This window comes from Mustela putorius, unplaced genomic scaffold, assembly GCF_011764305.1.
Source record: "Mustela putorius furo isolate JIRA1106 unplaced genomic scaffold, ASM1176430v1.1 tig00003853_pilon_pilon_pilon, whole genome shotgun sequence".
NCBI lineage: Eukaryota > Metazoa > Chordata > Mammalia > Carnivora > Mustelidae > Mustela > Mustela putorius.
The window spans coordinates 75760447-75782712 of NW_025422005.1; the positions used below are offsets into that span (position 1 = coordinate 75760447).

A 22266-nucleotide genomic window follows, 5' to 3' on the forward strand; every position below is an offset into this window, starting at 1 on the left:
GACAAACTTCAGTGGAACTCAGCCCAAAGAAATTCTTTACATTCCAAAATCACTTTGCACTCTCAAAGATACCAGCCTCCTTCATCTCCTCAAAACCTTTCATGGAATCATAATTTCTGTAGAAATCTGCATATGCCTTCTTTCTTGGTTCAACCACAGAAACTTGTAGGAAGCTGCAACCCTCAGGCATACAATGAAGGCTCCAACAACATGAAATCGCAGGCGCTTGACCAGAAGGCCTCGCATCTGAGGTTTTGTCAAAGCCCTGGAAGTCATGGTAGTTATTCTCAACACCAACCTCAAACCTAACATCCTTCCTAACTGATAAAGAAATGGACCTGTATATTTGTTTTTTAATTCTTTTTTTTTTTAAGATCTTTTTACTTATTTGAGAGAGAGAGCATGAGGGTGAGCATGCATTGGGGTAGGGGCAGAGGCAGAGGGAGAAGCAGGCTGCCCATCTAGCAGAGAGCCCAACGTGGGGCTCGATCCCAAGACCCCGAGATCATGACCTAAGCCGAAGGCTGAGGCTTAACCCACTGAGCTACCCAGGTGCCCCTTGTGTATTTGTATTTTAGAATAGCGGTACAATTCTTATTTTTCAGTAAGATGACAAATTAGTTATCTAGGAAGATAAGACCACATATCATAAAACTCCGGCCGCATAAATCCACAATGAAAGTCATTACTGAAGAGTCTTCATGGAACATCTGTTCATGGAAGCAGAATGACTAGTCTAGAACATGAGAGCCAAATAGTGAATTTCCTGTTTTTTTTTATTTAAAGCGCCTGTTTTCTGATTAATAAAAATATTAAATCCCAGTAAATGATATTCATGATTTATTGTGGGTTTTGTCTTCTTTTTTTTTTTTAATTTATGTATTTGACAGACAGAGATCACAAGTAGGCAGAGAAGCAGGCAGAGAGAGAGGAGGAAGCAGGCTCCCTGCTGAGCAGAGAGCCCAATTCGGGACTTGATCCCAGGACCCTGAGATCATGACCTGAGCTGAAGGCAGAGGCTTTAACCCACTGAGCCACCCAGGCGCCCCGGGTTTTGTCTTTTTGTTTGTTTGTTTGTTTCTGTATTTTGGTTTTTGTCATTGCTGGGCTTCTAGTAATGAACAGACTAACCACCATCTCAGACAATTAGCCTAACTCCTGTCTTTCCCATGTGGCACCTCTGAGCTCCGTCCCCAGCCTATCTGAAAATCTAGTCTTCTGTTTAGGAACTGGGTCTTCCCTTCCATCCCCCATGCATCCCTCCTGCTTCTGTCCAGTCCCAGATTACCCCGATGAACTTTTCTTCCCCTTTTTCCTCATACCCTCCCTCTCATTTTCATTTGTGATTTTTTTTTAATTGTGGTAAAAAGCCCATAACATAAAAGTTGCCATCTTAACCATTTTTCAGGGTACAGTGCAGTCGTGTTCATATGCACATCACAGAGGAACACATCTCTAGAATTGCATCCTGCGTGTTCTCACAGCACTCCCTTATTTATACATATAGCATATCCAGCAGTGTTCCAATTTCCATCTCCTTCCAGGTTCTCTTTATTGCTGCATCTTTGCATCTCACACTGTACCTGACTGGTAGGAGGTGGTTATTAAATGTTAAATGGCAATTTTTATTTAACAGACATCTCTGGAGCACTTACTCTGAGCCGCTGATCTAAGCCCATTGCACATAGTCATTGATTTGATTTTTCATGAACTTTCTATATACTTTGCTTCGTTTTAGGAGGAAACTGAGGCTCCAAGATATTGAGGGACTTGTAGAAGGTCACAGCTAATAATGAAGCCATTTATAAAGAAAAAAGATAATGTAAAGGCAGACTCTCAAAAATTCTTTGTGCTGCTGCTGGGCTCCAGGAACAACAGACAGGGTGGATGTCCACATGCCAGGGAGCATGCCCACTCCTGAGGTCCTGTGGGAAAGATTCTTTGTCCCCCACCACCCCTGCCAGGCCGACTCCACTCTACCCTGGTTTGCTTCTACCCAGAGCTCTTTCCTGCGGCCCACTGGGAGGCTTGTTTGTTGCCTCCTCTCCTCAGCTCTCCTCAGTTGACACTTGGACTTCCTGGCTCTGCTGGGGGTGTTAGCTTCTCTCCGAAGTTTGGGGATTACACCTTCCAGAGGGGATTTTACCACCTAACTCTCTTGTCTCTTCTCCCCCCCAGTGTTCAAAGGCTGGCAGCATTCTTCATGCCGTGGGGCACAGAGTACCTAGAGTAACACATCTAACATGCGGCTTCCTCAGCTCCCCCTCAGAGCCACTGAGTCCGCCATATAGGGCCCCCAGATCTGTATTTTAGGCTTCTTAAGAGCTAGTGGGTCAGGGGCGCCTGGGTGGCTCGGTCAGTTAAGCGTCTGCCTTCAGCTCAGGTCATGATCTGGGGTCCTGGGATGGAGCCCCTCGGGCTCCCCACTCAGCAGGGAGTCTGCCTGTTTCTCTCTCTCTCTCTCTGTCTCTGTGCCTCCCACCTCCCCGCCCTGACTCATGCTCTCTGTCTCTCTCAAATAGAGATAAATATCTCTCAAATAGATGGAAAAAAAAAAAAAAGGTACTGAGTCAGAAGATTTGTCCTTGCCCTTGTGAGCAGAAAGAAATGAAATCGAGAGTTCTTTGACCCAAGTTCCTCTCCACGGAGTGTGGGGGATCCTGCCTGAAATATTTACTATTTGGCCCTTTCCAGAATAACTTTGTCAGGCAGCTGAGCTATCTAGTAGAACTTTCTATAGAGGCAGAAGTATTTCTGTCTGCTCTCCTCAGTCTGTCAGCCAGTGACTCTTGCACTTTGGATATTGAACACTTGAAGAGTGAGTAATGTGACTGAGTAACTGAAGTTTTTATTTTATCTAGTTTTAATTGATTCAATGTAAAAAAAAAAAATTAATATAAATTTAGAGGCTCCTGGGTGGCCAGTCAGCTTTCAGCTCAGGTCATGATCCCAGGGTCCTGGGGTGCAAGTCTCACAGAGCAGGGAGCCTGCTTCTCCCTCTGGCCCCCTCTCTGCCCCCCCCAACTTCCTGCTCTTTCTCATGCTCTCTTTCTCAAATAAATAAAATCTTTAAATAAACAAACAAATAGAGCTACTTATGTCAGGATCCACCTCTGCCACTTGCCAGCTTTTTGGCCTGGTCAAGTTACTTAGCTTCTGTCTGCATCAGTTTTCTCATCTGTAGAAGAGATAGTAATAGCACCTACCTTATAAGACTGCCATGAACTTTGAGTGTTTAAACAGTGTCTTGCACATGGTAAACACTTTATAAGTGTTTGTTATCCTTTGTCATTATTTTGTAAGTTTTTTGTGGCCTAGTTTAGGAAAATAATCATTATTCCCCCCCCCTTTTTTTTTTAAAGGAAAGTAGATTCTGAATTCCAGAATAATTTGTACACTAATCTGGCTAATGTAGTCTTGTTTCTAATTTGGAGACCAGCTCTGCTTTATATCCTTCCATGTAGGTTCATTAAAGGTAACCATGGTGGGTCCAGCAGGTGACATATGTGGTTATTGTCTGAGTTTTACTGGTGGGTGACTGTAAACATTGATAGATGACCAGATGATTTTGCAGAGACTCTTCACAAATAAATTAGGCCTCTTTAGCTAGAAGCAGAATATTTCTTAGTGTCAGTGCTTGTTCCTAAGCTGAAGAAATTCTTGTAATATTCGAAAGGAAGTATGTTTCTTTTTTATCTGGAGACATGTCAAACTCTCCTAACATAGTAAGTTTGATGGCTTCCCTGTTACAGAAGGATGAGCAGGGGCATCAGGAACATTTGGGGAGGGGGTAGTTGGCAATCGTTTGTGTAAATGATAATAGTAGTAGAAACCCAAAAGTGAAAAAAATTTCAGAATACAACCTATGGGTTTTTTAAATTGACGATTTGATAACTTTCTCATCTTCGGTATTATAATAATTCAGTGTCTGTACTTGCCATGGCTAAATAATACCACTTTAAAAGACTTTCCAGAAGCCAGTGAAGGCGGCCTCTTGGAAATCTGTTTGGCTTTCTGAGATAGCAATGATACAACAGTACTTTTCAGCCCTTAGATCTGTTCTCCAAGGCTGGAGCAACAGTATCAGCAGATACTATTGTGCCCAGCAGTTGCTCTCCAAGGCTACCTTTTTGATCTGTAAAACCATGTTGCAACACTCCTTGATAAGCAAATAATATAAGGAGAAACCCTTGACCAGATGGCAGGCACTGTTTCGTTGTGCAAATAGTGATCCTGTCGTTTAGGCCCTGGTGTCCTGTTGGTTTTCTGTTTTCAAATTCTAGATTGTGCTTGAATGTATCCGAGATACTCTGAACCTGCTGAAAGTGTGCCTGGGCTCATTTTGCACAGAGCAGAAAATAGACAACTATTCATATCCTCCAGCTCAAAATCATGCGCAGCCTGACCCTTTGGTCATCTTAGGGAGGGAGGAGATGGAAACATCGAGGTGTCTGCAGGGATGTGGCCCCTATGGGTGAGGCAGTGCTGTGAGCAGGGCTGTTTGATGTGCAGGCTCTGTTTTTGTGGGCACTTCTTTCACCTCCCTGCTCCGTATCACCCCACCGCATTTGCCTGTTGGACTTTATCTAGGGTCTTCTAGCACATTTCTCTACAGCCCACTGACACCCCTTTCCATCACTTCAGGTCAAAAGAGAGTAAGCAATAAAAACTTTGCTCCTGCCATAAATTCAATATTTTTTCCTCTCTTTTTGTTTGAACTGTAGAGCGGGGAGGCAGTTTGCAGTTTGGAGGACTGTGGCTTCAATTATAAATTTCCTTGGGGGTAGAAACCTTATTAATATAAATTGCAGAGCTGGAATTAATGAGTGGAAGTTCTGAGAAGGCTGACTTAAGCGCAGTATAAGGAAACATTTGTTAAGCACCGGAGCCGGCCAGCAATCTGCTATTAACAGACCTTGGATGTACTCAGTCATGCCATTCTGTGAGGGATATGGGAATGGATAGCAAGCCGGAGGTGATGTTGTTTGCTGTGATACCGTACCCGCCAAGGATACTAGAATACAAACAAATATTTTCCAGTGAAATCTGTGCTGTTACCTTAAAGTATTGTATAGAAGGAGTTACTTCTTTTTAGCTCAATTGCGAGACTAACTCTTTTAATGTGACGCCCTAGTAGATACATTCGTTCTAATGATGTGTGTGGTATAATCATCTTCCCTGCAAATTCATTTTAAGATTAATTAGGAACTTACTAATTAAAGTATACATGGATGAATTCAGCAATTATTTATTTGGGACCTACTGTACCCTTCACACTATGCCAGCCTTATGGAGGATAAAACTATAAATAAGATAGTGTCTTAGTGTTCTAATTGGAGAAATTGACATGTGCTTTTTTAGCCAGAACATAAAGGAGACTATAAAAAAACAGTAAAATCAGATTGCAAAAAGAGCAAAGAGGGAGCCATATAATTACTTCCAAAGAGAAAAACTCAACCAAGGAGTTGATGTGGATTGAACTTTAAAAGTCAGGGCACCTGGGTGGCTCAGTGGGTTAAGCCGCTGCCTTCGGCCCAGGTCATGATCTCAGGGTCCTGGGATGGAGTCCCACATCGGGCTCTCTGCTCAGCAGGGGGCCTGCTTCCCTTCCTCTCTCTCTGCCTGCTTCTCTGTCTTCTTGTGGTCTCTGTCTGTCAAATAAATAAAATCTTTAAAAAAAAAATAAAAGTCAAATAAGGTTGGAGGGGCAGGTATAATAATTCACATATATTTTGGTTCTGCTATGTGTGAGACTTTTTTATGTGTGTTTTGTGTGTCTCAGAGGTTTGACACTGTTATCTCCATTGTACAGATCAGAAAATGGGTTGTGTCAAAGAGAATTAGGTCAGGATATGTGAGGAAAGGAATGTTGGGAGTTTGGTTGCCTGAATGCAGGGTTTGTGGAGACAGAACTGGCTAAGACAGGGGAAATGTATACTGGAGGCAAATTATCAATGCAACTGAAAAAGTTGACTTTTCCAGACTCACTTCTAGGACCATCACAAGCAGAATGTTCCCTGCAAAATACATGGGTGTTGGAATGATGAGCTTTAGATACCAGTTCTAGGGCACCTGGGTGGCTAAGGTGGGTTAAGCCTCTGCCTTCGGCTCAGGTCATGATCTCAGGGTCCTGGGATTGAACCCCGCATCGGGCTCTCTGCTCTGGCAGGGAGCCTGCTTCTCTGCCTACTTGTGATCTCTCTCTCTTTCTCTGTGTTAAATAAATAAATAAAATATTTAAAAAAAAAAGGCTATCAGTTCTAGACTGTAATACAGAGAGATCTCATGAGGTAGAACATCTGTCATGACCAGAAAGAATACCCAGAAAACCTGAGCTTGATTTTTTTTTTCCTTTTTTCCCCTATCACTTGCTTGCTGAGTGTACTGCAGAGAATTTGTCTTTCCATCCAAAATGTGAGGACCAATAATACTGCTCCATGAACATGTGACATGTCCAGGCTTGGCATCAGACATACATACTGTGGAGGACTAAATAAAATATCAGTTGGATCTAAGTCAGAAAATGGGATTTAAAGCTGCAGCTGCTGACCAGCCAGCCAGATACCCTAAATATATTTCCTTTCCGTCCCTTTCAACCTCTTGGGCTTAGTACCTTATTTTTTCTTACATGGACTATTAAAATCATCTCTGAACCAATTCACACACTGGCTCTCCTAAATGTAAATTGTCAGAGTAACTTTTTCAGGCATAACATATGTTACTTTATTGCCCTGTTCAGAGACCTGCAGTCACGTTTCATCTCCTGCAGGATGAAGAACACGTTCTTACCTACTGGTTCCAACTATTCCAGCATGAGGCTTTCTTTCTCCCTTGCCTGTGTTTGGCCTCTTCTCATTTCCAGCTTCATTTCCGTTTCTCATTCCCCTAGTCCAAGCTAATTTCGCCTTTCTTTATTGCTTTTTATATCTTGCAACATTTTCATTCAATTATCTGTTCAACCAACCTTTATTGGGCATCTGATACATGTCACAAACTCTGCCCAGTGGTGAAGACACACAGGTGATAAGAGTCACATCCCTCTTTGAGTCTCCTGGTGATATTTGCTGGTGAACACATCTTACCACCGCTTCCAGTGCACAGGCTCCCTGCAGATTAAAGCTATGTATTATACATTTCTATATAGCTCTAGGAATATCCCATTAGCGACGTGTAAATTTTGTTGAGTAAATGATTGAATTTAAGTTATTTTAACAAAATGATTCCAATTTCTTGTCCAAAAGTTTGGATGCACTGGGATTTTTAGTGAGACAGTGAACACTCTGTCAGTCTTTGCATTTACAAAATGAGTACATCATTGTTTATAATTAAAAACACGGGCAGTAAAAGAAATAGCTGTTCTCTAGACTCTTCACACACAAAGTAGATATTGATAGGTATTTGCATGTAATTCAGTCTGTTGAAAGAGGGAACATTTCAAGGTGTCTGTACCTTGGGTATATATTTTTTTCTGTATATATTTTTAAGTTTTCATAGAAATCTAAACTAGTTGGGAATCAAAACCATGTACCACATAGAGAAGATTGTCTGAAACCATTGAAAGAGGAAGTTAGGAATGAGTGCAGACTTGGAACAGGATGTGGACTCAAATCTTAAGACCCGGTAAGTTCACAAAATAACACGTGCAGTTGAATATTTCCTGTTAATACATGTACGTGTCAAAGTTGTCCGTTTTCTTACTTTTAAAATTTAGTTACACATTTAGATTATAAAAGCAAAACAATAATTATAAAAGCAGTAATTATAATTATAAAAGCAGTATGATAAATTTCGGCAAGTAGAGAAAAGGAAAAAGTACCTACATGTAGTTATTATAAGAAACATCTTGATCTCTCTCCCTCTATGTCCCTAAAAATTTAAAGTTTAAATTTCTTTTGGTTTTTGGTTTTCTGTTCTGTAGTACACAGAACATTTGAGATACTATATTTTTTCCTATTTCTATTTAACCATCATTGTTATATGACTATATAATATTCCATTCTGTGGCATATTGTCATTTTATGTGGTGGGAAGATAAGAGCTTCACTGTCATGCAAGATGCTACAACCTGTAATGCTGGTTATCAAGTGTTTATAGTTTTTCTCAGGTTTTGACGTATTTCTTTAGGCAAGGTTTTCAGAATGGCTCTTCTCCTCTTTCTTTTTTTTTTTTTTTAACATTTTATTTATTTATTTGACAGAGAGAGATCACAAGTAGGCAGAGAGGCAGGCAGAGAGAGAGGAGGAAGCAGGCTCCCTGCTGAGCAGAGAGCCCCATGCGGGGCTCGATCCCAGGACCCCGAGATCATGACCTGAGCTGAAGGCAGAGGCTTAACCCACTGAGCCACCAGGCGCCCCTCTTCTCCTCTTTCTAATGTTAAAAATAACAGCAGAACCATGAGATAGAATCTTTTTTTTTTTTTTTTCCCAAAACACAGGACTTGTTTTATTTATCACCTCCCTGCATGATAGATGAAGAAATGATGGCACCATTTTAACCTAACAGTGGTTTGAATATATTACATTGACCACAGCTTCGAGTGACTTGGTAAAAAGAGATTTTATGTCTCTGTCTACCAAGCAACTTCAGGATTTGAATGCTTCCGAAATAACCTGGGGGTGGGGCAAAAAGAAACAGTGTTGAAAACATTATTGACAAGCATCTGGTTGATTGGAGTTTTATGCTCAGTACATACTTTCATGTGGCATAGTAAGTGGCAAGTTTACATGTAATCTGTCACATTGGGATGCCTGAAGATTTGCACTGAGTCACAAGTGTTGACCTTATCCGAATGACAGACCTAACATGGTTCCTAGCCGCCTTCCCAGCCACCTATGGAGAGTTGGGTGAGAGAGTTGCAAACGTGTCTCCCCGCAGAAAGGAAACTGCTAGAGAGTGCAAATTATATATGTCAAATGATAATCCAAGGAATATTCTGTGATCTTAGAATATCCACAGGTCGTATAGAACAAAAAACCCACCCACATTACCATATTCAGAAGTGAGTAATGAGGGGCGCCTGGGTGGCTCAGTGGGTTAAGCCGCTGCCTTCGGCTCAGGTCATGATCTCAGGGTCCTGGGATCGAGTCCCGCATCGGGCTCTCTGCTCAGCAGGGAGCCTGCTTCCTCCCCTCTCTCTCTCTCTGCCTGCCTCTCTGCCTACTTGTGATCTCTCTCTGTCAAATAAATAAATAAAATATTAAAAAAAAAAAAAAGTGAGTAATGAGAAAGCCAATGAGAGGGGAGAGAGATGGATAAGAAGTGAATAAATTTACAGTAGGTCACATGGCAGTAAGGACAACAGAGAAAAATAAAACCCAAGGTGGAGGCTCAGCGCTGTCAAGAAATGTGTGTGAGAAGTTGGTGGTTAGGGAAGCCTAGGGGTGGTGATGGCAGGGGCCACCTGGAGATACCTCAGGGGAGAGTGTTTCAAGCAGAAGGCGAGCCTGGGCAAGGGCTCCAAGACAGAAGAATGCTTGGCGCATCCAAGGAGCAGAGAGCGAGGAGCTTCAGTAACTGGCATAGAATGTTCCGGTGGAGTGGGAAGGATGAAAGCCTGATTCCATGGCTTTTCAAGAGAAGGGAAAAGGGGGACCTAGCTGACTCAGTCAGTGGAGCATGTGACTTTTGATCTCAGGGTTGTAAGTTCCAAGCCCATGTTGGGTGTAAAGACTACTTAAAAATAAAATCTTAGGGGCACCTGGGTGGCTCAGTGGGTTAAGCCTCTGCCTTTGGCTCGGGTTCTGATCTCGGGGTCCTGGAATCGAGCCCTGCATCGGATTCTTTGCTTGGCGGGGAGCCTGCTTCCCTTTTCCCCTCTGCCTGCCTGCCTCTCTGCCTACTTGTGATCTCTCTCTCTCAAATAAATAAAATCTTTTAAAAAAAATCTTAGAATAGTAAAAAAGAGAATGGGAATCAATATAGACATCTCTGGAGGATTGCCTTTTAAAGGGGAGCAGAGGAGAAAAAGAGAACCTGGAGGAGGAGGTAAGGTAAAAGGGGCAGTTTTTAAAATGAGGGAAATTGTAACACACACCTTGTCGATGGGTTCAAGATTGGGATGATTCCGTCTCATGGTTCTGCTGTTATTTTTAACATTAGAAAGAGGAGAACAGCCATTCTGAAAACCTCACCTAAGGAAATATGGTTGTTAAGAAGATATGGTTGTTATTACCGTTGAGTGTGTGGATCCCAGGGAGTCAGGTTTTTCATGTACCATCTCTCAACTTTAAAAATGCTGACTACCTTTTTTTTTTTTTTCTTAGCTAAAGAAAAGATTGCTGGAGGAATGATGATGTGGAAGACGGAGAAGTTGGGGTCTAGAATACAAGGGCAGGAGTTACTTCAGATAGGCAGACCATTCACCCGTGGCAACAGAAAGAAAGATGGAGTGTGGTTGTCTAAATGTGGGAAGGTTGGTAAAGGTGGACATGGGAGTGCGTGGAAATTCTTCCATTGCTTGTTTTCTCAGTGAGAGAACACGGTTTTTGCAGCTGCAGTTAGGGAGATTTCTAAAGAGAAGAGACTGTGAAATAGTCACCTAGGAGAGAGGGAGAGTCATGGAGGAGGGAAAGACGGTTGGGTTGATGAGGCTACACTAAGAACGCTCCAGAGATCAGTGGTCATGAATTTAAAATAGATCTCATCAGTCAGCACAATTACCTGTTTCTCTCCGGCCGTATTCTGCAGCTCGGGCGCAGGTGCCGAGTAAGCAGAGACTTCTGTTTGGAGCAAGTACTGTGGTTTGCTAGATCACTAGGATGAAGAGGGAAGGAGAGGTGGGGAAGCTGAGGTGGAAGGCATGGCTTATAATCCTGAGGAAAGAGAGGAGGCTGAGTGACATTGAGAAAGTAGAGGATGGTGGAGTTTAGTCCCAGTGGGATTGACGGATTATTGGAGTGAATGCCAGAGGGAGTGAATTGGAAAACGAAGAGTTTCAGAAATGTTTAAAAGATGAGTAGTACTTTCTGATGATGAAATAAAATCGTGAGGAAAAGAGTGAAGTCAGGGACAGTATTAAGACTTTGGCTTGGGACGCCTGGGTGGCTCAGTGGGTTAAGCATCTGCCTTCGGCTCAGGTCATGATCCTAGGGTCCTGGGATCGAGTCCCGCATCGGGCTCCTTGCTCAGCAGGGAGCCTGCCTCTCTCTCCACCTCTGCCTGCCTCTCTTCCTGCTTGCGTGCTTTCTCTCTCTCTCTTTCTGAGAAATAAATAAAGTCTTAAAAAAAAAAAAAAGACTTTGGCTTGAGCTGACTGTCAGAAAACAAGGAGTGGTTAGGGCCTGTTGTAAACGGGCAGGCATGTGGTCCATCTGAGAGGGGACAGCCTGGCTGTGGTTGTTATTACTGTGGAGTGTGTGGATCTCAGGGAGTCGGGTTTTTCTTGTACAATCTCTCAGCTCACAAATGCTGACTAGCTTTTCTTAGCGAAACAGTGGTGAGATGTATTTAGACCCCAGTCCATTTTTCCCCTTGAGAACATTCTGTCCAGTAAATAACCTTTGTCTACACGAAGCTACATCTATGCTTCATCTTGAAAAAGAATTTGAAGCCACATGAGGTAGAGGCAAACAGGATGCTGAGTTGTGTGGTCCAGGCCACACATGGAGATCAGTTCTGAGAAGGGGCCCGTGAATGTTAGGAAGCTCTGGCCAGCGCCCTGCTGATTATGTGCTATCTCCCAGAACCAGGGGCCTTGCCCTCAGGCCTGAATTCTTTGTGGTTACTATCCCATTAACCTTGAACGGTTTCAGTGAACTTTATTTTTAGCTTCTGCTTTTCATTTCCAAATTGATAACCGAATGAAGAAGCATTGGCCCAGAGTGGCAAGGCCACGCTGAGGAGGTACCCCTGGCCATGAGCTAAGAGATGGAATTGGCCCTGGTCACTTTATACTTTCTAGAAGTTGCTCATGGGCCTCAGTCTGGAGGCAGTTCCTCCACACCTCTGCCTGGATGATGTCTCAGGACGGTGGCTTGCTAAAGCCTTGCCAGCAGAGCAGCAGCCAGGAAAGGCGTCACGAAGCTAAGACCTCACTCCCATGGGAAATGGACCCAGGACTTCTGTTTCTTGTTAGAAACTTGCCAAAGAGCTTCCTCTGGCTGAGAGCTTGGAGAGGAGACTAGAGACCTGACAGTTGGTTGAGAGACCAGTTCTTCATGGACAGTGGCTGTAGTTATTTGCTAACTGTTTGTGATTTTCTGTATGTGCCAGGCCTTGTACTGGGCCCCAGGGACACAAGTATGAACAAGGCAGACATCCCTGTGGTCATGGTGGCTTGCTTCTTGCCCCCTTCCCTCTTTTCATTCATTCCTCACAATTACTGAGAGACTGCTACATGGCATGCATTGGAGGGGCTGCTGGGAATGTACAGAAATTACTGTCCGTCTGCTCAGGGATCAAAGGTAAGTGGTAATACATTTACATTCTGTGACTGAGAGAGTTTGAGAGTTTTGTGAGTCCATAGATGGTAGCAAGTGCTGTGGGAGATACTGAAGGAGAGGGTTCATTCCCCATCATCTGGGACTATACGGTCTAGTGGAGAGGAGGGAAGCCACAGTCCCCCCAGAAGCTCATTTGGATACTTGACAGTTTGCATTTCTGAAGTGTCTTTTTCTTCCCAGCAATGTACCTGGTGCTTTGTAAGTGTTGGTTGAATTAATGAATCAATAAATATGCTTTGCAAGACAGAAATTAACATGTTGCTATACTAGAGAGCCATTCTCTCAGAAGGAGAGACACTTGAGCTGGGCCTGGGAAAAAAGGTGGCAGTTCCACATGAGACAAGAGGAGGTGCCTCAAGGTGTGTTCCAAACCTCAGAAATGGCAGGAGCCACTCATTAAGCCCAGGAAACAGTAAGGGTTCTGTTTGGTGATGAGCACAGGGCATATGGGGAAAGGTGGAGAGAGGAGAATGGACGGGGCAGGTGACTGTGGGACATCACAGCCAGTCAGGTGAGTTTAGACTTCATTTAGTAAGCCACAGAGGTTTTCAGGTGTTGTCCAGAGGGTACTCTCAGAAACTACCATTGGTGGCAGTTTGATGGTTAAATTGGAAGAGCTGCAGGATCAAAAGAGGGTTGCCTTTTTGGTGGGGGGAGCAGGCGCGACTGGAGGCTGAGAAGGGCCTCGTGGGAGAAGGAGGGTTTTAAGGTACAGGGTCATTCTGAGGTACCCAAGGAGGGTTAGATGAGCAGAATGCCTTGGGAGGGTCCTGTCAACCCAGGTGCAGGACACCCTCAGCCAAGCTTCCCCCGCCCCACAGCCCCAGGCCCCCAGCCCTGCCTGCAGAGAGAGATGCTCTCAGAGGTGCTGGCCCAGGCTGCAGATTCTGAGGCCACACTTCAAATAGCTAACTGTGGGGTTTCAGCTGGGCAGGGGGACAAGAAGTGAAACGAGAAGAGGCTAATCCTTACACCCCTTCTCTGTTCCGTCGCCTCTAACATGCTGTTCAGTGGTGTAACTGGAACATTGACAGTGGGGCACAAAATGGGGGATGTTGTCCCTTTATCTCTCAGGGCCTTGATGACCTTCCTTGTCAGCACTCTTCAGAACCTGCTCAGCACTAGCAGCCTGTGACTCTGTCAGTGGAGACAGGAGGGACTGGAGAAAAGGGGGATGCTTTCTGAAAGCCCAAGCATCCCTGCTCTACCAGCACCCAGGTGGGGGAGGGGGCGGGGCATCTAAGCCTGGCACAGTGTGGCCACTTTGATCCATTTCTTGCTTACTCATTACTAATACTTTGTAGGTAGAGTTTATATGAAACAGACCAGCTAGTTGCGAGCTCTTCACGTTAACCTCTTTTCTCTTTGTCATCGCTGAAGAAAGTAGGACATGTTGTTTGAACAGCATCTGCTCGTGCTCCAGCCTGCACCTCAATTTGCAGATGGGGCCTTTCTGTGAGAATCCCGAGCACGTGAACACAGATGCCTCGTTTGTTCTGTACGCCTTGGTGTAAAGGAAAATGACCTCACAGTGAGCCTTAATAAGGTAGTCTTTGGGGTGGCTGTAGACGAGGTAGACTCTGTGTGTAATGGAGCCCTTTCTATTTCCTGGCATTAGTCACTGAAGGAAAACGCCCACCTAATAATAAAAATAATACCTAACATCTGTTTGGCACTTTGGAGCTCCCCAAAGCCATATACATTCACAACCAAGTATCAGCAATCGTATACGTGGTGTTACACTGTAAACTGGTGAAAGCAAAATAATTATAGCTGTTGAACATATAGGAGACTGTGCGCAGTTAGGTAAGGTTTGTGGTGAAGGGCAGGTGGCTTCTGTTTCTGGAAGACAGAAGCTTCTGGGGGAGAAGCATGGAGTGAGCAAGAGCCAGAGTAGGCCAACAGAGGTTCAGATCCCAGCTCTTCCAGCCTGTGGCCTTCGGCAGGCCCTCAGGGTCTTCCCTTCCTCGTTGTAAAGTGGATGGTGATTTCTCTGGGAGCTGATGTGACAGCAGAAAGAAGTGGGCTTCACAGAACTTGTCAGGCGCGGCCTGAAGCAGAGAGGTGCACGGCGGCCAATAACACTGAGCCAGGACAGCTCACTTGATGATGCACTGGCAGATCCTGGCATCACTGAACCGTCCTCACCTCAGTTCCTCTGGCCACACCATCACACTTCCCACCTGTGTTTCTTCTGTTGAGACTGCACTTTGTTCTTTTTTGTTGTTGCTATTAAGATTTTACTTATTTGAGAGAAAGATGTAGAACATGAACGGGGAAGAGAGGAAGATGCAGGCTCCCCGCTGAGTAGGGAGCCCAGTGTGGGGCTCAATCCCAGAACCCTGGGATCCTGACTGAGCCAAAGTCAGGTGCTTAACCGGCTGAGCCACCCAGGTGCCCCGTTCTTCTTTCTTGGTCCCACTGATAGCAGATTTGACCTCATCACCAGCCACACAATGTAACAACCCACCCAGCCAGGCTCCAGCAGCTCTAACCACCCCCTTAACCGCTGCTACCTTTTATCTCATGTATCATGGGCTTAGTCTGCTTTCCAAAGCTCTGTTCTGTGTTATTATGAATTTGCACGGTCTCTCTGTTGCCCTACTAAATAAAACCAAACTCTTTTGAATTTCAGTGTTCTCTGAAATCTAGTGAAACCTTAACCCTTTGACTTCATTTTGTATGACTCAGTACAGTTTTGCCCCAGACACACAGACATATTAACCTTAGGCATACGATGAACTCGGGCCTACCTCTATGCCTTTGCTTATTCTGTTGCTTCGACCTAAAATGCACACACGGCATTGTTTATATTTTAAAATATGCATGCATCATTAGTCATAAAGGAAACATGGGGGCCCAGAAATAACATCTTTCTTAAAAATGATGAGGAGCTTAATACCTTGACACATATCCCTCTGTTTTCCATTTCATTTCTGCCTTGATCATTAATTTTGTGACGGGTTTGGAATATATTACCTTCATAATGGCATCAGGACGTTCTAGGAATGTTAGTACCAGAGTACTAAACTGCCCAGAGGAAGATGTTTCTGAATTTAGGGGATTTGGAAAGAGCAAGAAAGCAATAATCAGTTTCCCGTTTATGGCACTAAGAAACATTTCCTAAACCTCCCAGAGAATCTTTACTTTACTATTGCTGGATTGATGGCCATTCCTTAACCTTTTACTTCAGTGGAATAAGCCACTCGGGCTCATGCATTAGTGAAAATCTGGTGTGTGGAGCCCTTTATGGGAAGAGTGGCGGCAACCTCAATACCACGAATCATGACTTGAGCTGTCAAGCTGTGGAAGCAGAACAGTCAAAAAGGCGTTTAAGTTCACTCCCCAGACTCCTTCCCATGATTTTTCTTCAGGTGTAACCAGATATTTTTTGGACATGTAGACTGACTTGCATTTTTCCTTCTGTCCCTTTATCTCCACGAGAAGAGGTACAGGAGAGGAGAGAGGGATATTAATGAAACAATCCGTTCCCTGTCATATATCATCCGTGATTAATTTCATCAGTCTTTGAAGTTCTCGCTCCCATTTTCTAAGGTATATAGCCCCTTATTCCTGGCAGGGAGTAGGAACATCAGTAGCCTAAGATTCCTCTTTCTGCCAATTCATGAAGAGTAGGAGAGACTGCCTTAGGACAGGGGGGCTCTCTTCTCAAGAGCTTCAAGACGGGGTAGTGATTTGTCACTGCCTAAGAGTTAGCGGCTACATTTAGGATTTTCTTTTTTACCCAAGATTTTTCTTAATGGTTTAAGTAGTGGAAAAAGGACCCGGTCACTCAGTAAAACTTCTCCTTATCCAGTAAGTGCTCATTAAATCACAGTAGCAATTAAGAGACTACTTCTCTTTTTCTATTAGCATTCATTTCCAAGGACAAGGACATCTTTTCAGAAACCTTAATCACTTAGTAATGAGCGACTTAAAGTGGGGGGAATGACGGAACATTTCCCTTGCTTTTTATCTCCAAACATATGGTATATTCACAGCCCATAAGTTGGCAGTAACAGCCTGTTGAGTAAAAGGGAAGAATACTTGTCAGGTTAAGCAGGTCAAATACAAATATGCATGTGCAGGATGATAAGTTCAATGTAAAATGAAAACCACAAATGTATGCACAGCAGAAAGTGGAGGGGAACTCCACAAGTGGTAACAAAGGTCGGAAAATCATCTGATTTGTTTTTCTTTTACTTCTCTCTCTGTGTATGTGTTCTCTGACTTTTCTTTGCTCATTGTTATTAACTTTATAACCAAAACGTCACTTTTAAAAAATTAGACAATGATGGGTATATATCAGTTTGGTGCTTATTTAAATGTTATTTTTCAAAAAAAAAAAAATTTAATGTTATTTTTAACAAAAGGAAATGGGGGAAACATGGTATAAAATAGGGAAGAATAAGTGATCAAATACAACGTGAATTTAGGGGTTGTTCACTTGGGCAGAAATGGGGAAACCTCAGTGATCTGGAAGATCACCAAGAAGCAGAGTCCCTTGTCTGGTTAAATGAATTAACACCTAGAAAGTGCTCTGAGCAAAGCTTGGGATAAGATAAGCTAGTTATTTTCGTTGTTATTATTTTCATTCATTATCACCCCTAGGTACTAGCACACTTTATCATACCTTGTACGAATTGTAGTACTCACTAAATGCTTTCAAGTTAATCTTTCTAGACCCTTCACAACCCTGGTTCATCTAATAGCTGTGGGTCACATTTGGATTTTGATGCCCAGAACTTAACACAGAATGGCAGGCATGCTCTGACAAGCACAAAGATTAGTGGGACCACCCCCTTTCCCGTCCCAGTCATTGTCCGTCTGGTAATGTCTGATTGCTGGCTAGTCTCATCTTTGTCTCCCGTTAGGCTCCCAATCTAAGAGAACCTCAAAGTCTTTTTCTCATAAACATGGTAACTGTTAAGACAGTTCTTTTAGGGGCACCTGGGTGGCTCAGTGGGTTAAGCCTCTGCCTTCAGCTCAGGTCATAGTCTCAGGGTCCTGGGATTGAGCCCCACATCAGGCTCTCTGCACAACGGGGAGCCTATTTCCCACTCTCTCTGCCTGCCTCTCTGCCTACTTGTGATCTCTCTCTTTCTCTGCTCTTGAAATTTTTTTTAATTAAATCATTTGACTTGATTCCTACTAAATACAAGTATTTATATTTATGTATTGTTTGGGCCCCTCTTTCAACCTATTGAGGAATTTTTATTGCTGATTCTTTTTTGCTCTATTCTTAAGCTTTCTGCAATCAAAACTTTTTCTGCAGCAATATCACTGATTTAAATGTAGGCCTGGACAGGAACAGGACAGAGAGCCCTGTGCATGAGCATTCAAGGCTTTCTCATAGGTTGGCATGGGAGAATATCCCAGGCTCTCATTCATCACCTGTTTATTCTTATTTTATTTATGATGCCAACAAAGTTTGGGTCCAGTAGCAGCACAATATTAAGTAAGCTGAGGTGTAGAAAAATAATTGATACTTACCCTTATTTGGATGTGAATGACATAAGTATATTTCCCTAAAGGCAAGATAAATAACCATTTAAAGAGTTATCTCCTTCCTTCCCTCAGAATACGAGCTATCCCGTGTTGGTGAAGAAGCTCTTGGCTTACACATTATGGAAAGTTCTACCAACTTCAGAAAGAACCATGCGTTTAAAAGAGGAAAAAGCTGTATTCCCTGCACCATTCTGATGTCCTTTCATTGTTATCCTCAGGAGCCAGACTGGTCCTCTGCCCACCCACCCCATCGCTCAGCAGACAGGCTGGTACCTCAGTAGCTCCTGTGAGCAGGGTTGACTAACTCCTGTGCTTGCTTGTCTGAGGATGGATAGGTGTGCTGGGAAATTAGTAACAACATGTGTGATAACAGTGAAGATTTTTGAGAAGCAGAACTATTACATATTCTTAAATAGATAACTGGGCACACTAGGAGCATATGAGGACTTTTCCATTACTTCCCCCCAAAAGATAAGCCTTCTATATTGATAGAATACATTGTAAACATTTGTTAGATGGCATTCAAATTTCTTTTTTCCTCTTAATTTGACAAAAGTTTTAAACCTCTTTGTATTTACAAACTTGGCAGACTTCAGATGTTTTCTCAAGCTATTGTTGTAAACAGGCTGACAGCTTGGAAAAATTCACAGGTATTTTATCCCAAATGTCGGCTTAAAATTTAAAGGCAGCTGGAGTTAGCCCTTAGCAAGCTCAGAAACTATATAAATATGCATGTAGTGAAGTTTTTCTGTGTAGTGCATGTATCTTCTTGGTAACATATACATTGGTTTGAAAAACTTCTGTATGTAAAGATGTAGCTGTTCATTTTTCTAGTTTATCTTTAGTTTCTAAATTCATATGTGAACAGGTGACTTACATAACTTTAAAAATTCTTTAAAATATCTTTGTATCTACAAGTTTCTATTCCTATATGATCTGTTCCATTTTATAGAGCAGTTGAGCTTCTGAAAAGTTGTTGAGGCCTTGTACTTTTGAAAGTGAAATTATTTTTAGTTGTCCTGAAAGAGCTCTTTATTTATTTACTTAGTGGGGGAGGTAACAAACATTTATTTATTTATCTGAGAGCGAAAGATAGTGCAGGGCGGGGGGTGGGGAGGGCAGAGGGAGAGGAAGCCTTAAACAGACTCCTGAGCTTGGAGCCTTGGGGCTCCATTTCAAGATCCTGAGATTATGACCTGAACTGAAACAGAGAGTCAGAGGTTTGGGGCACCTGGGTGGCTCAGTTAAGCATCTAATTTGGCTCATGTCATGATCTTTGGGGTCCTGGGATTAAGCTCTGAGTCTGGCTTCCTGCTCAGCAGAGAGTCTGCTTCTCCCTCTGCCTCTCCCCATCCCCCTACCCCCTGCCTGTGTGTGTGCTCTCTCTCTCTCTCTCTCTTTCAAGTAAATAAATAAAATCCTAAAATAATTTTTTTTTAGCTTTATTTATTTATTTGAAAGGCAGAGATCACAAGTAGGCAGAAAGGCAGGCAGAGAGAGAGGAAGGGAAGCAGGCTCCCTGCTGAGCAGAGAGCCTGATGTGGGGCTCGATCCCAGGACCCTGGGATCATGACCTGAGCTGAAGGCAGAGGCTTTAGCCCACTGAGCCACCTAGGCGCCCCATAAACTATGTTTTGTTATAGTATATCAATTTTCATAGTAATCCTGGTAGAAAGGTGCTGTGTTTCCATTTTTCAGAGGAGGGTGTTGATACTCAGAGTTACACCGCTTGCTCAAAGTAAAATTTAAACCATGTAGCTTGCTGTGAGAGAGTGCCATGATTTGGACATGTCTTAGCCACATTGTTTTGATTTCTGCAGCATTATGCTGCCTAGCCAGAGCCATAGATCTGGCTATAGTGCTGGACAGATGTGGCAGCATCAGAGGTGGGGAGACAGGGGAAGGGGCAGCAGGGTGTCTGGTCCTGGAGGCTTACAGTGAGGGAACAACACAATCAGGGTATAATTGGAGGGCACCTTGCCTGAAGCAGCAGGTAACAGAAGAAATTCCCAGCTCATCCCTGTACTTACTCCTGAGGAGCTAAATAAAAGTGACACATTACCTCTCTGAAACATTGGGGAGCCTGCATACATGGTGCAGCGCCTATAGGCAGCTGATACCGGGTATGTGGGTGGGGGGGAGTCTTGGGCTCCTAAAACTTGTAAGATATTTAACATGAGTAAGCGGCTGATGGTATGTGCGCGTACCAGAATCCACTGATGCTCTGGAAGTGATGCCACCACAAACGTTTGTCAAATCTTAGGATTTCAGGGGCACCTGGCTGGCTCAGTCAGTGGAGTATGCCACTCTTGATCTCAGGGTCATGAGTTCAAAGCCCACCTTGGACATAGAGCTTACTTTTAAAAAAATGAAAAACAAGCGTGCCTGGGTGGCTCAGTCATTAAGCGTCTGCCTTCGGCTCAGGTCATGCTCCCCAGGTTCTGGGAACAAGCCCCACATCGGATTCCCTGCTTGGCGGGAAGCCTGCTTCTCCCTCTCCCATTCCCCCTGCTCGTGTTCCGTCTCTCACTGTGTCTCTCTCCGTCAAATAAATAAATAAAATCTTTAAAAAGAAATGAGAAACAAAACCAAATCTGAGGATTTTGGAGCAAGAGAACTGAGATGGTGAATAGAAGAACCACAGCCTGATGAAGAGTCATTAAGTATCCGTGGATTCTAAGTGTCATCGAAGTTTAGGCCAAAAAAGGTCTGTTGGGGAAGACTTCCACTCTACTTTTATAGGGTGAGAAAGGGAAGCACAGTGTTCCAGATCCTAGGTGCTTTCCAATCTTGGCACATCCTACAAAGGAGATACACTCACTTGCTACGGATCAGAAAATTGAAGTTTATTTTATTTTTTAAAGATTTTTATTTACTTACTTGTCAGACAGTGTGTGCACAAGCAATGGGAGTGGCAGGCAAAGGGAAAAGCAGACTCCCCACTGAGCAGGGGGCCTGATGCGGGACTCTATCCCAGGATCCTGAAGTCATGACCTTGGCTGAAGGCAGACGCTTAACCATCTTAGCCACCCAGATGCCCCAGGAAATTGAAGTTTAGAGATCATTAGCTGTGGGCCACTCACACACACACCACAGTTTTACTGAGATACGCAGACAACCCCCGACTTAGGATGATTCAGCGTATGATTTTTTGACTTTATAGTGGTGCAGAAGTGATACACGTTGAGTAGGAAACATGTGTCAGATTGTGAATTTAGATCTTTCCCAGGCTAGCGGTACTTGGTACAATGTTCTCTTAACAATGCCGGGCAGCAGGCTGAGCTCCCAGTCAGCTACAGGGGTCATGAAGTTACACAGCCATGTACTGACAACCATACCACGCCCATACAGCCCTTTACTCTCAGTACAGTATTGAATAAACTACATGTACTCTCCAGTACTTACTATAATAAGATAGGCTTGCTGTTGGTTGATTTTGCCCAGACATAGGCTAATGTGAGCATGATTAGGGTAGACTACTCTAAACTGATGTTTAGTAGGTTAGGCGTATTAAATGCATTTTTTTAAAACATTTCATTTATTTAATTATTTTTTAGAGGTAGGGATGGGCAGCGGGAGAGAGAGGATCTGTAGCAGGTGCCACACCCAACACAGAACCTGATGTGGGGCTGTCTCACAACCCTGAGATCATGATCTGAGCCAAAATAAAAAATCAGACCCTTAACCGCCTGAGCCACCCAGATGCCCCTATTCAATGCGTTTTTGACTTAGATTCAACTCACAGTGGGCTTATGGGCTACAACCCCATCATAAATGGAAGAAGATCTGTAATTTGCACCTTACAACATTCACCTGTTCTAAGCCTATAAGTCCAAATTGCCTTTTAAGGTAGTAAGTTTCCTATCATTGAAAGTGTTTGAGTAGAAGAGGCTGGGAAATTTCCCAGTCTGGGATATAGTAGAGGAATGTTGTGTTGATTTCAAGTAATGCAAAAATGGTTTCAATGGCCCCAGAGTGTTGAGCAGCTAGCTCTTCACTTCAGTGTTTTAAACTTCGGTGGACATACAAAAGAGGAAGGGCCCAGAAGACCTTTTCGCTGGGCTCATCATCTTCACTCTGTACACTAGAATTGCCCCGGAGCTCTTTTTTTTCTTTTCTTTTTCTTTCTTTTTTTAAAAATTTTTCCAGTTTTCCAAGATTCATTGTTTATGCACCACACCCAGTGCTCCATGCAATACATGCCCTTCTTAATACCCACCACCAGGCTCACTCATCCCCCTACCCCCCTCCCCTCCAAAACCCTCCGTTTGTTTCTCAGAGTCCACAGTGCTTAAGGTGTATTACTTTCTTTATTTTT

The 22266-nt window shown here is 43.5% G+C and overlaps 1 protein-coding gene across 8 annotated transcripts in view; it reads left to right on the forward strand.

Annotated features, from left to right (window-relative positions):
• The window catches only part of LRRC8D (leucine rich repeat containing 8 VRAC subunit D), a 117380-nt gene that overhangs the window by 52287 nt on the left and 42827 nt on the right, over positions 1-22266 (forward strand). For 2 of the 8 annotated variants that reach the window (XM_045064826.1, XM_004752624.3), the window contains exon 1: positions 11397-12401. The exons of the other annotated variants lie outside the window; for them this stretch is intronic. In XM_045064826.1, coding sequence (XP_044920761.1) covers positions 12335-12401 — 67 coding nt within the window. In that variant the 5' untranslated portion in view covers positions 11397-12334. Of the gene's footprint in view, positions 1-11396; positions 12402-22266 lie in introns of those variants that run through there. 8 annotated transcript variants of the gene reach the window in all.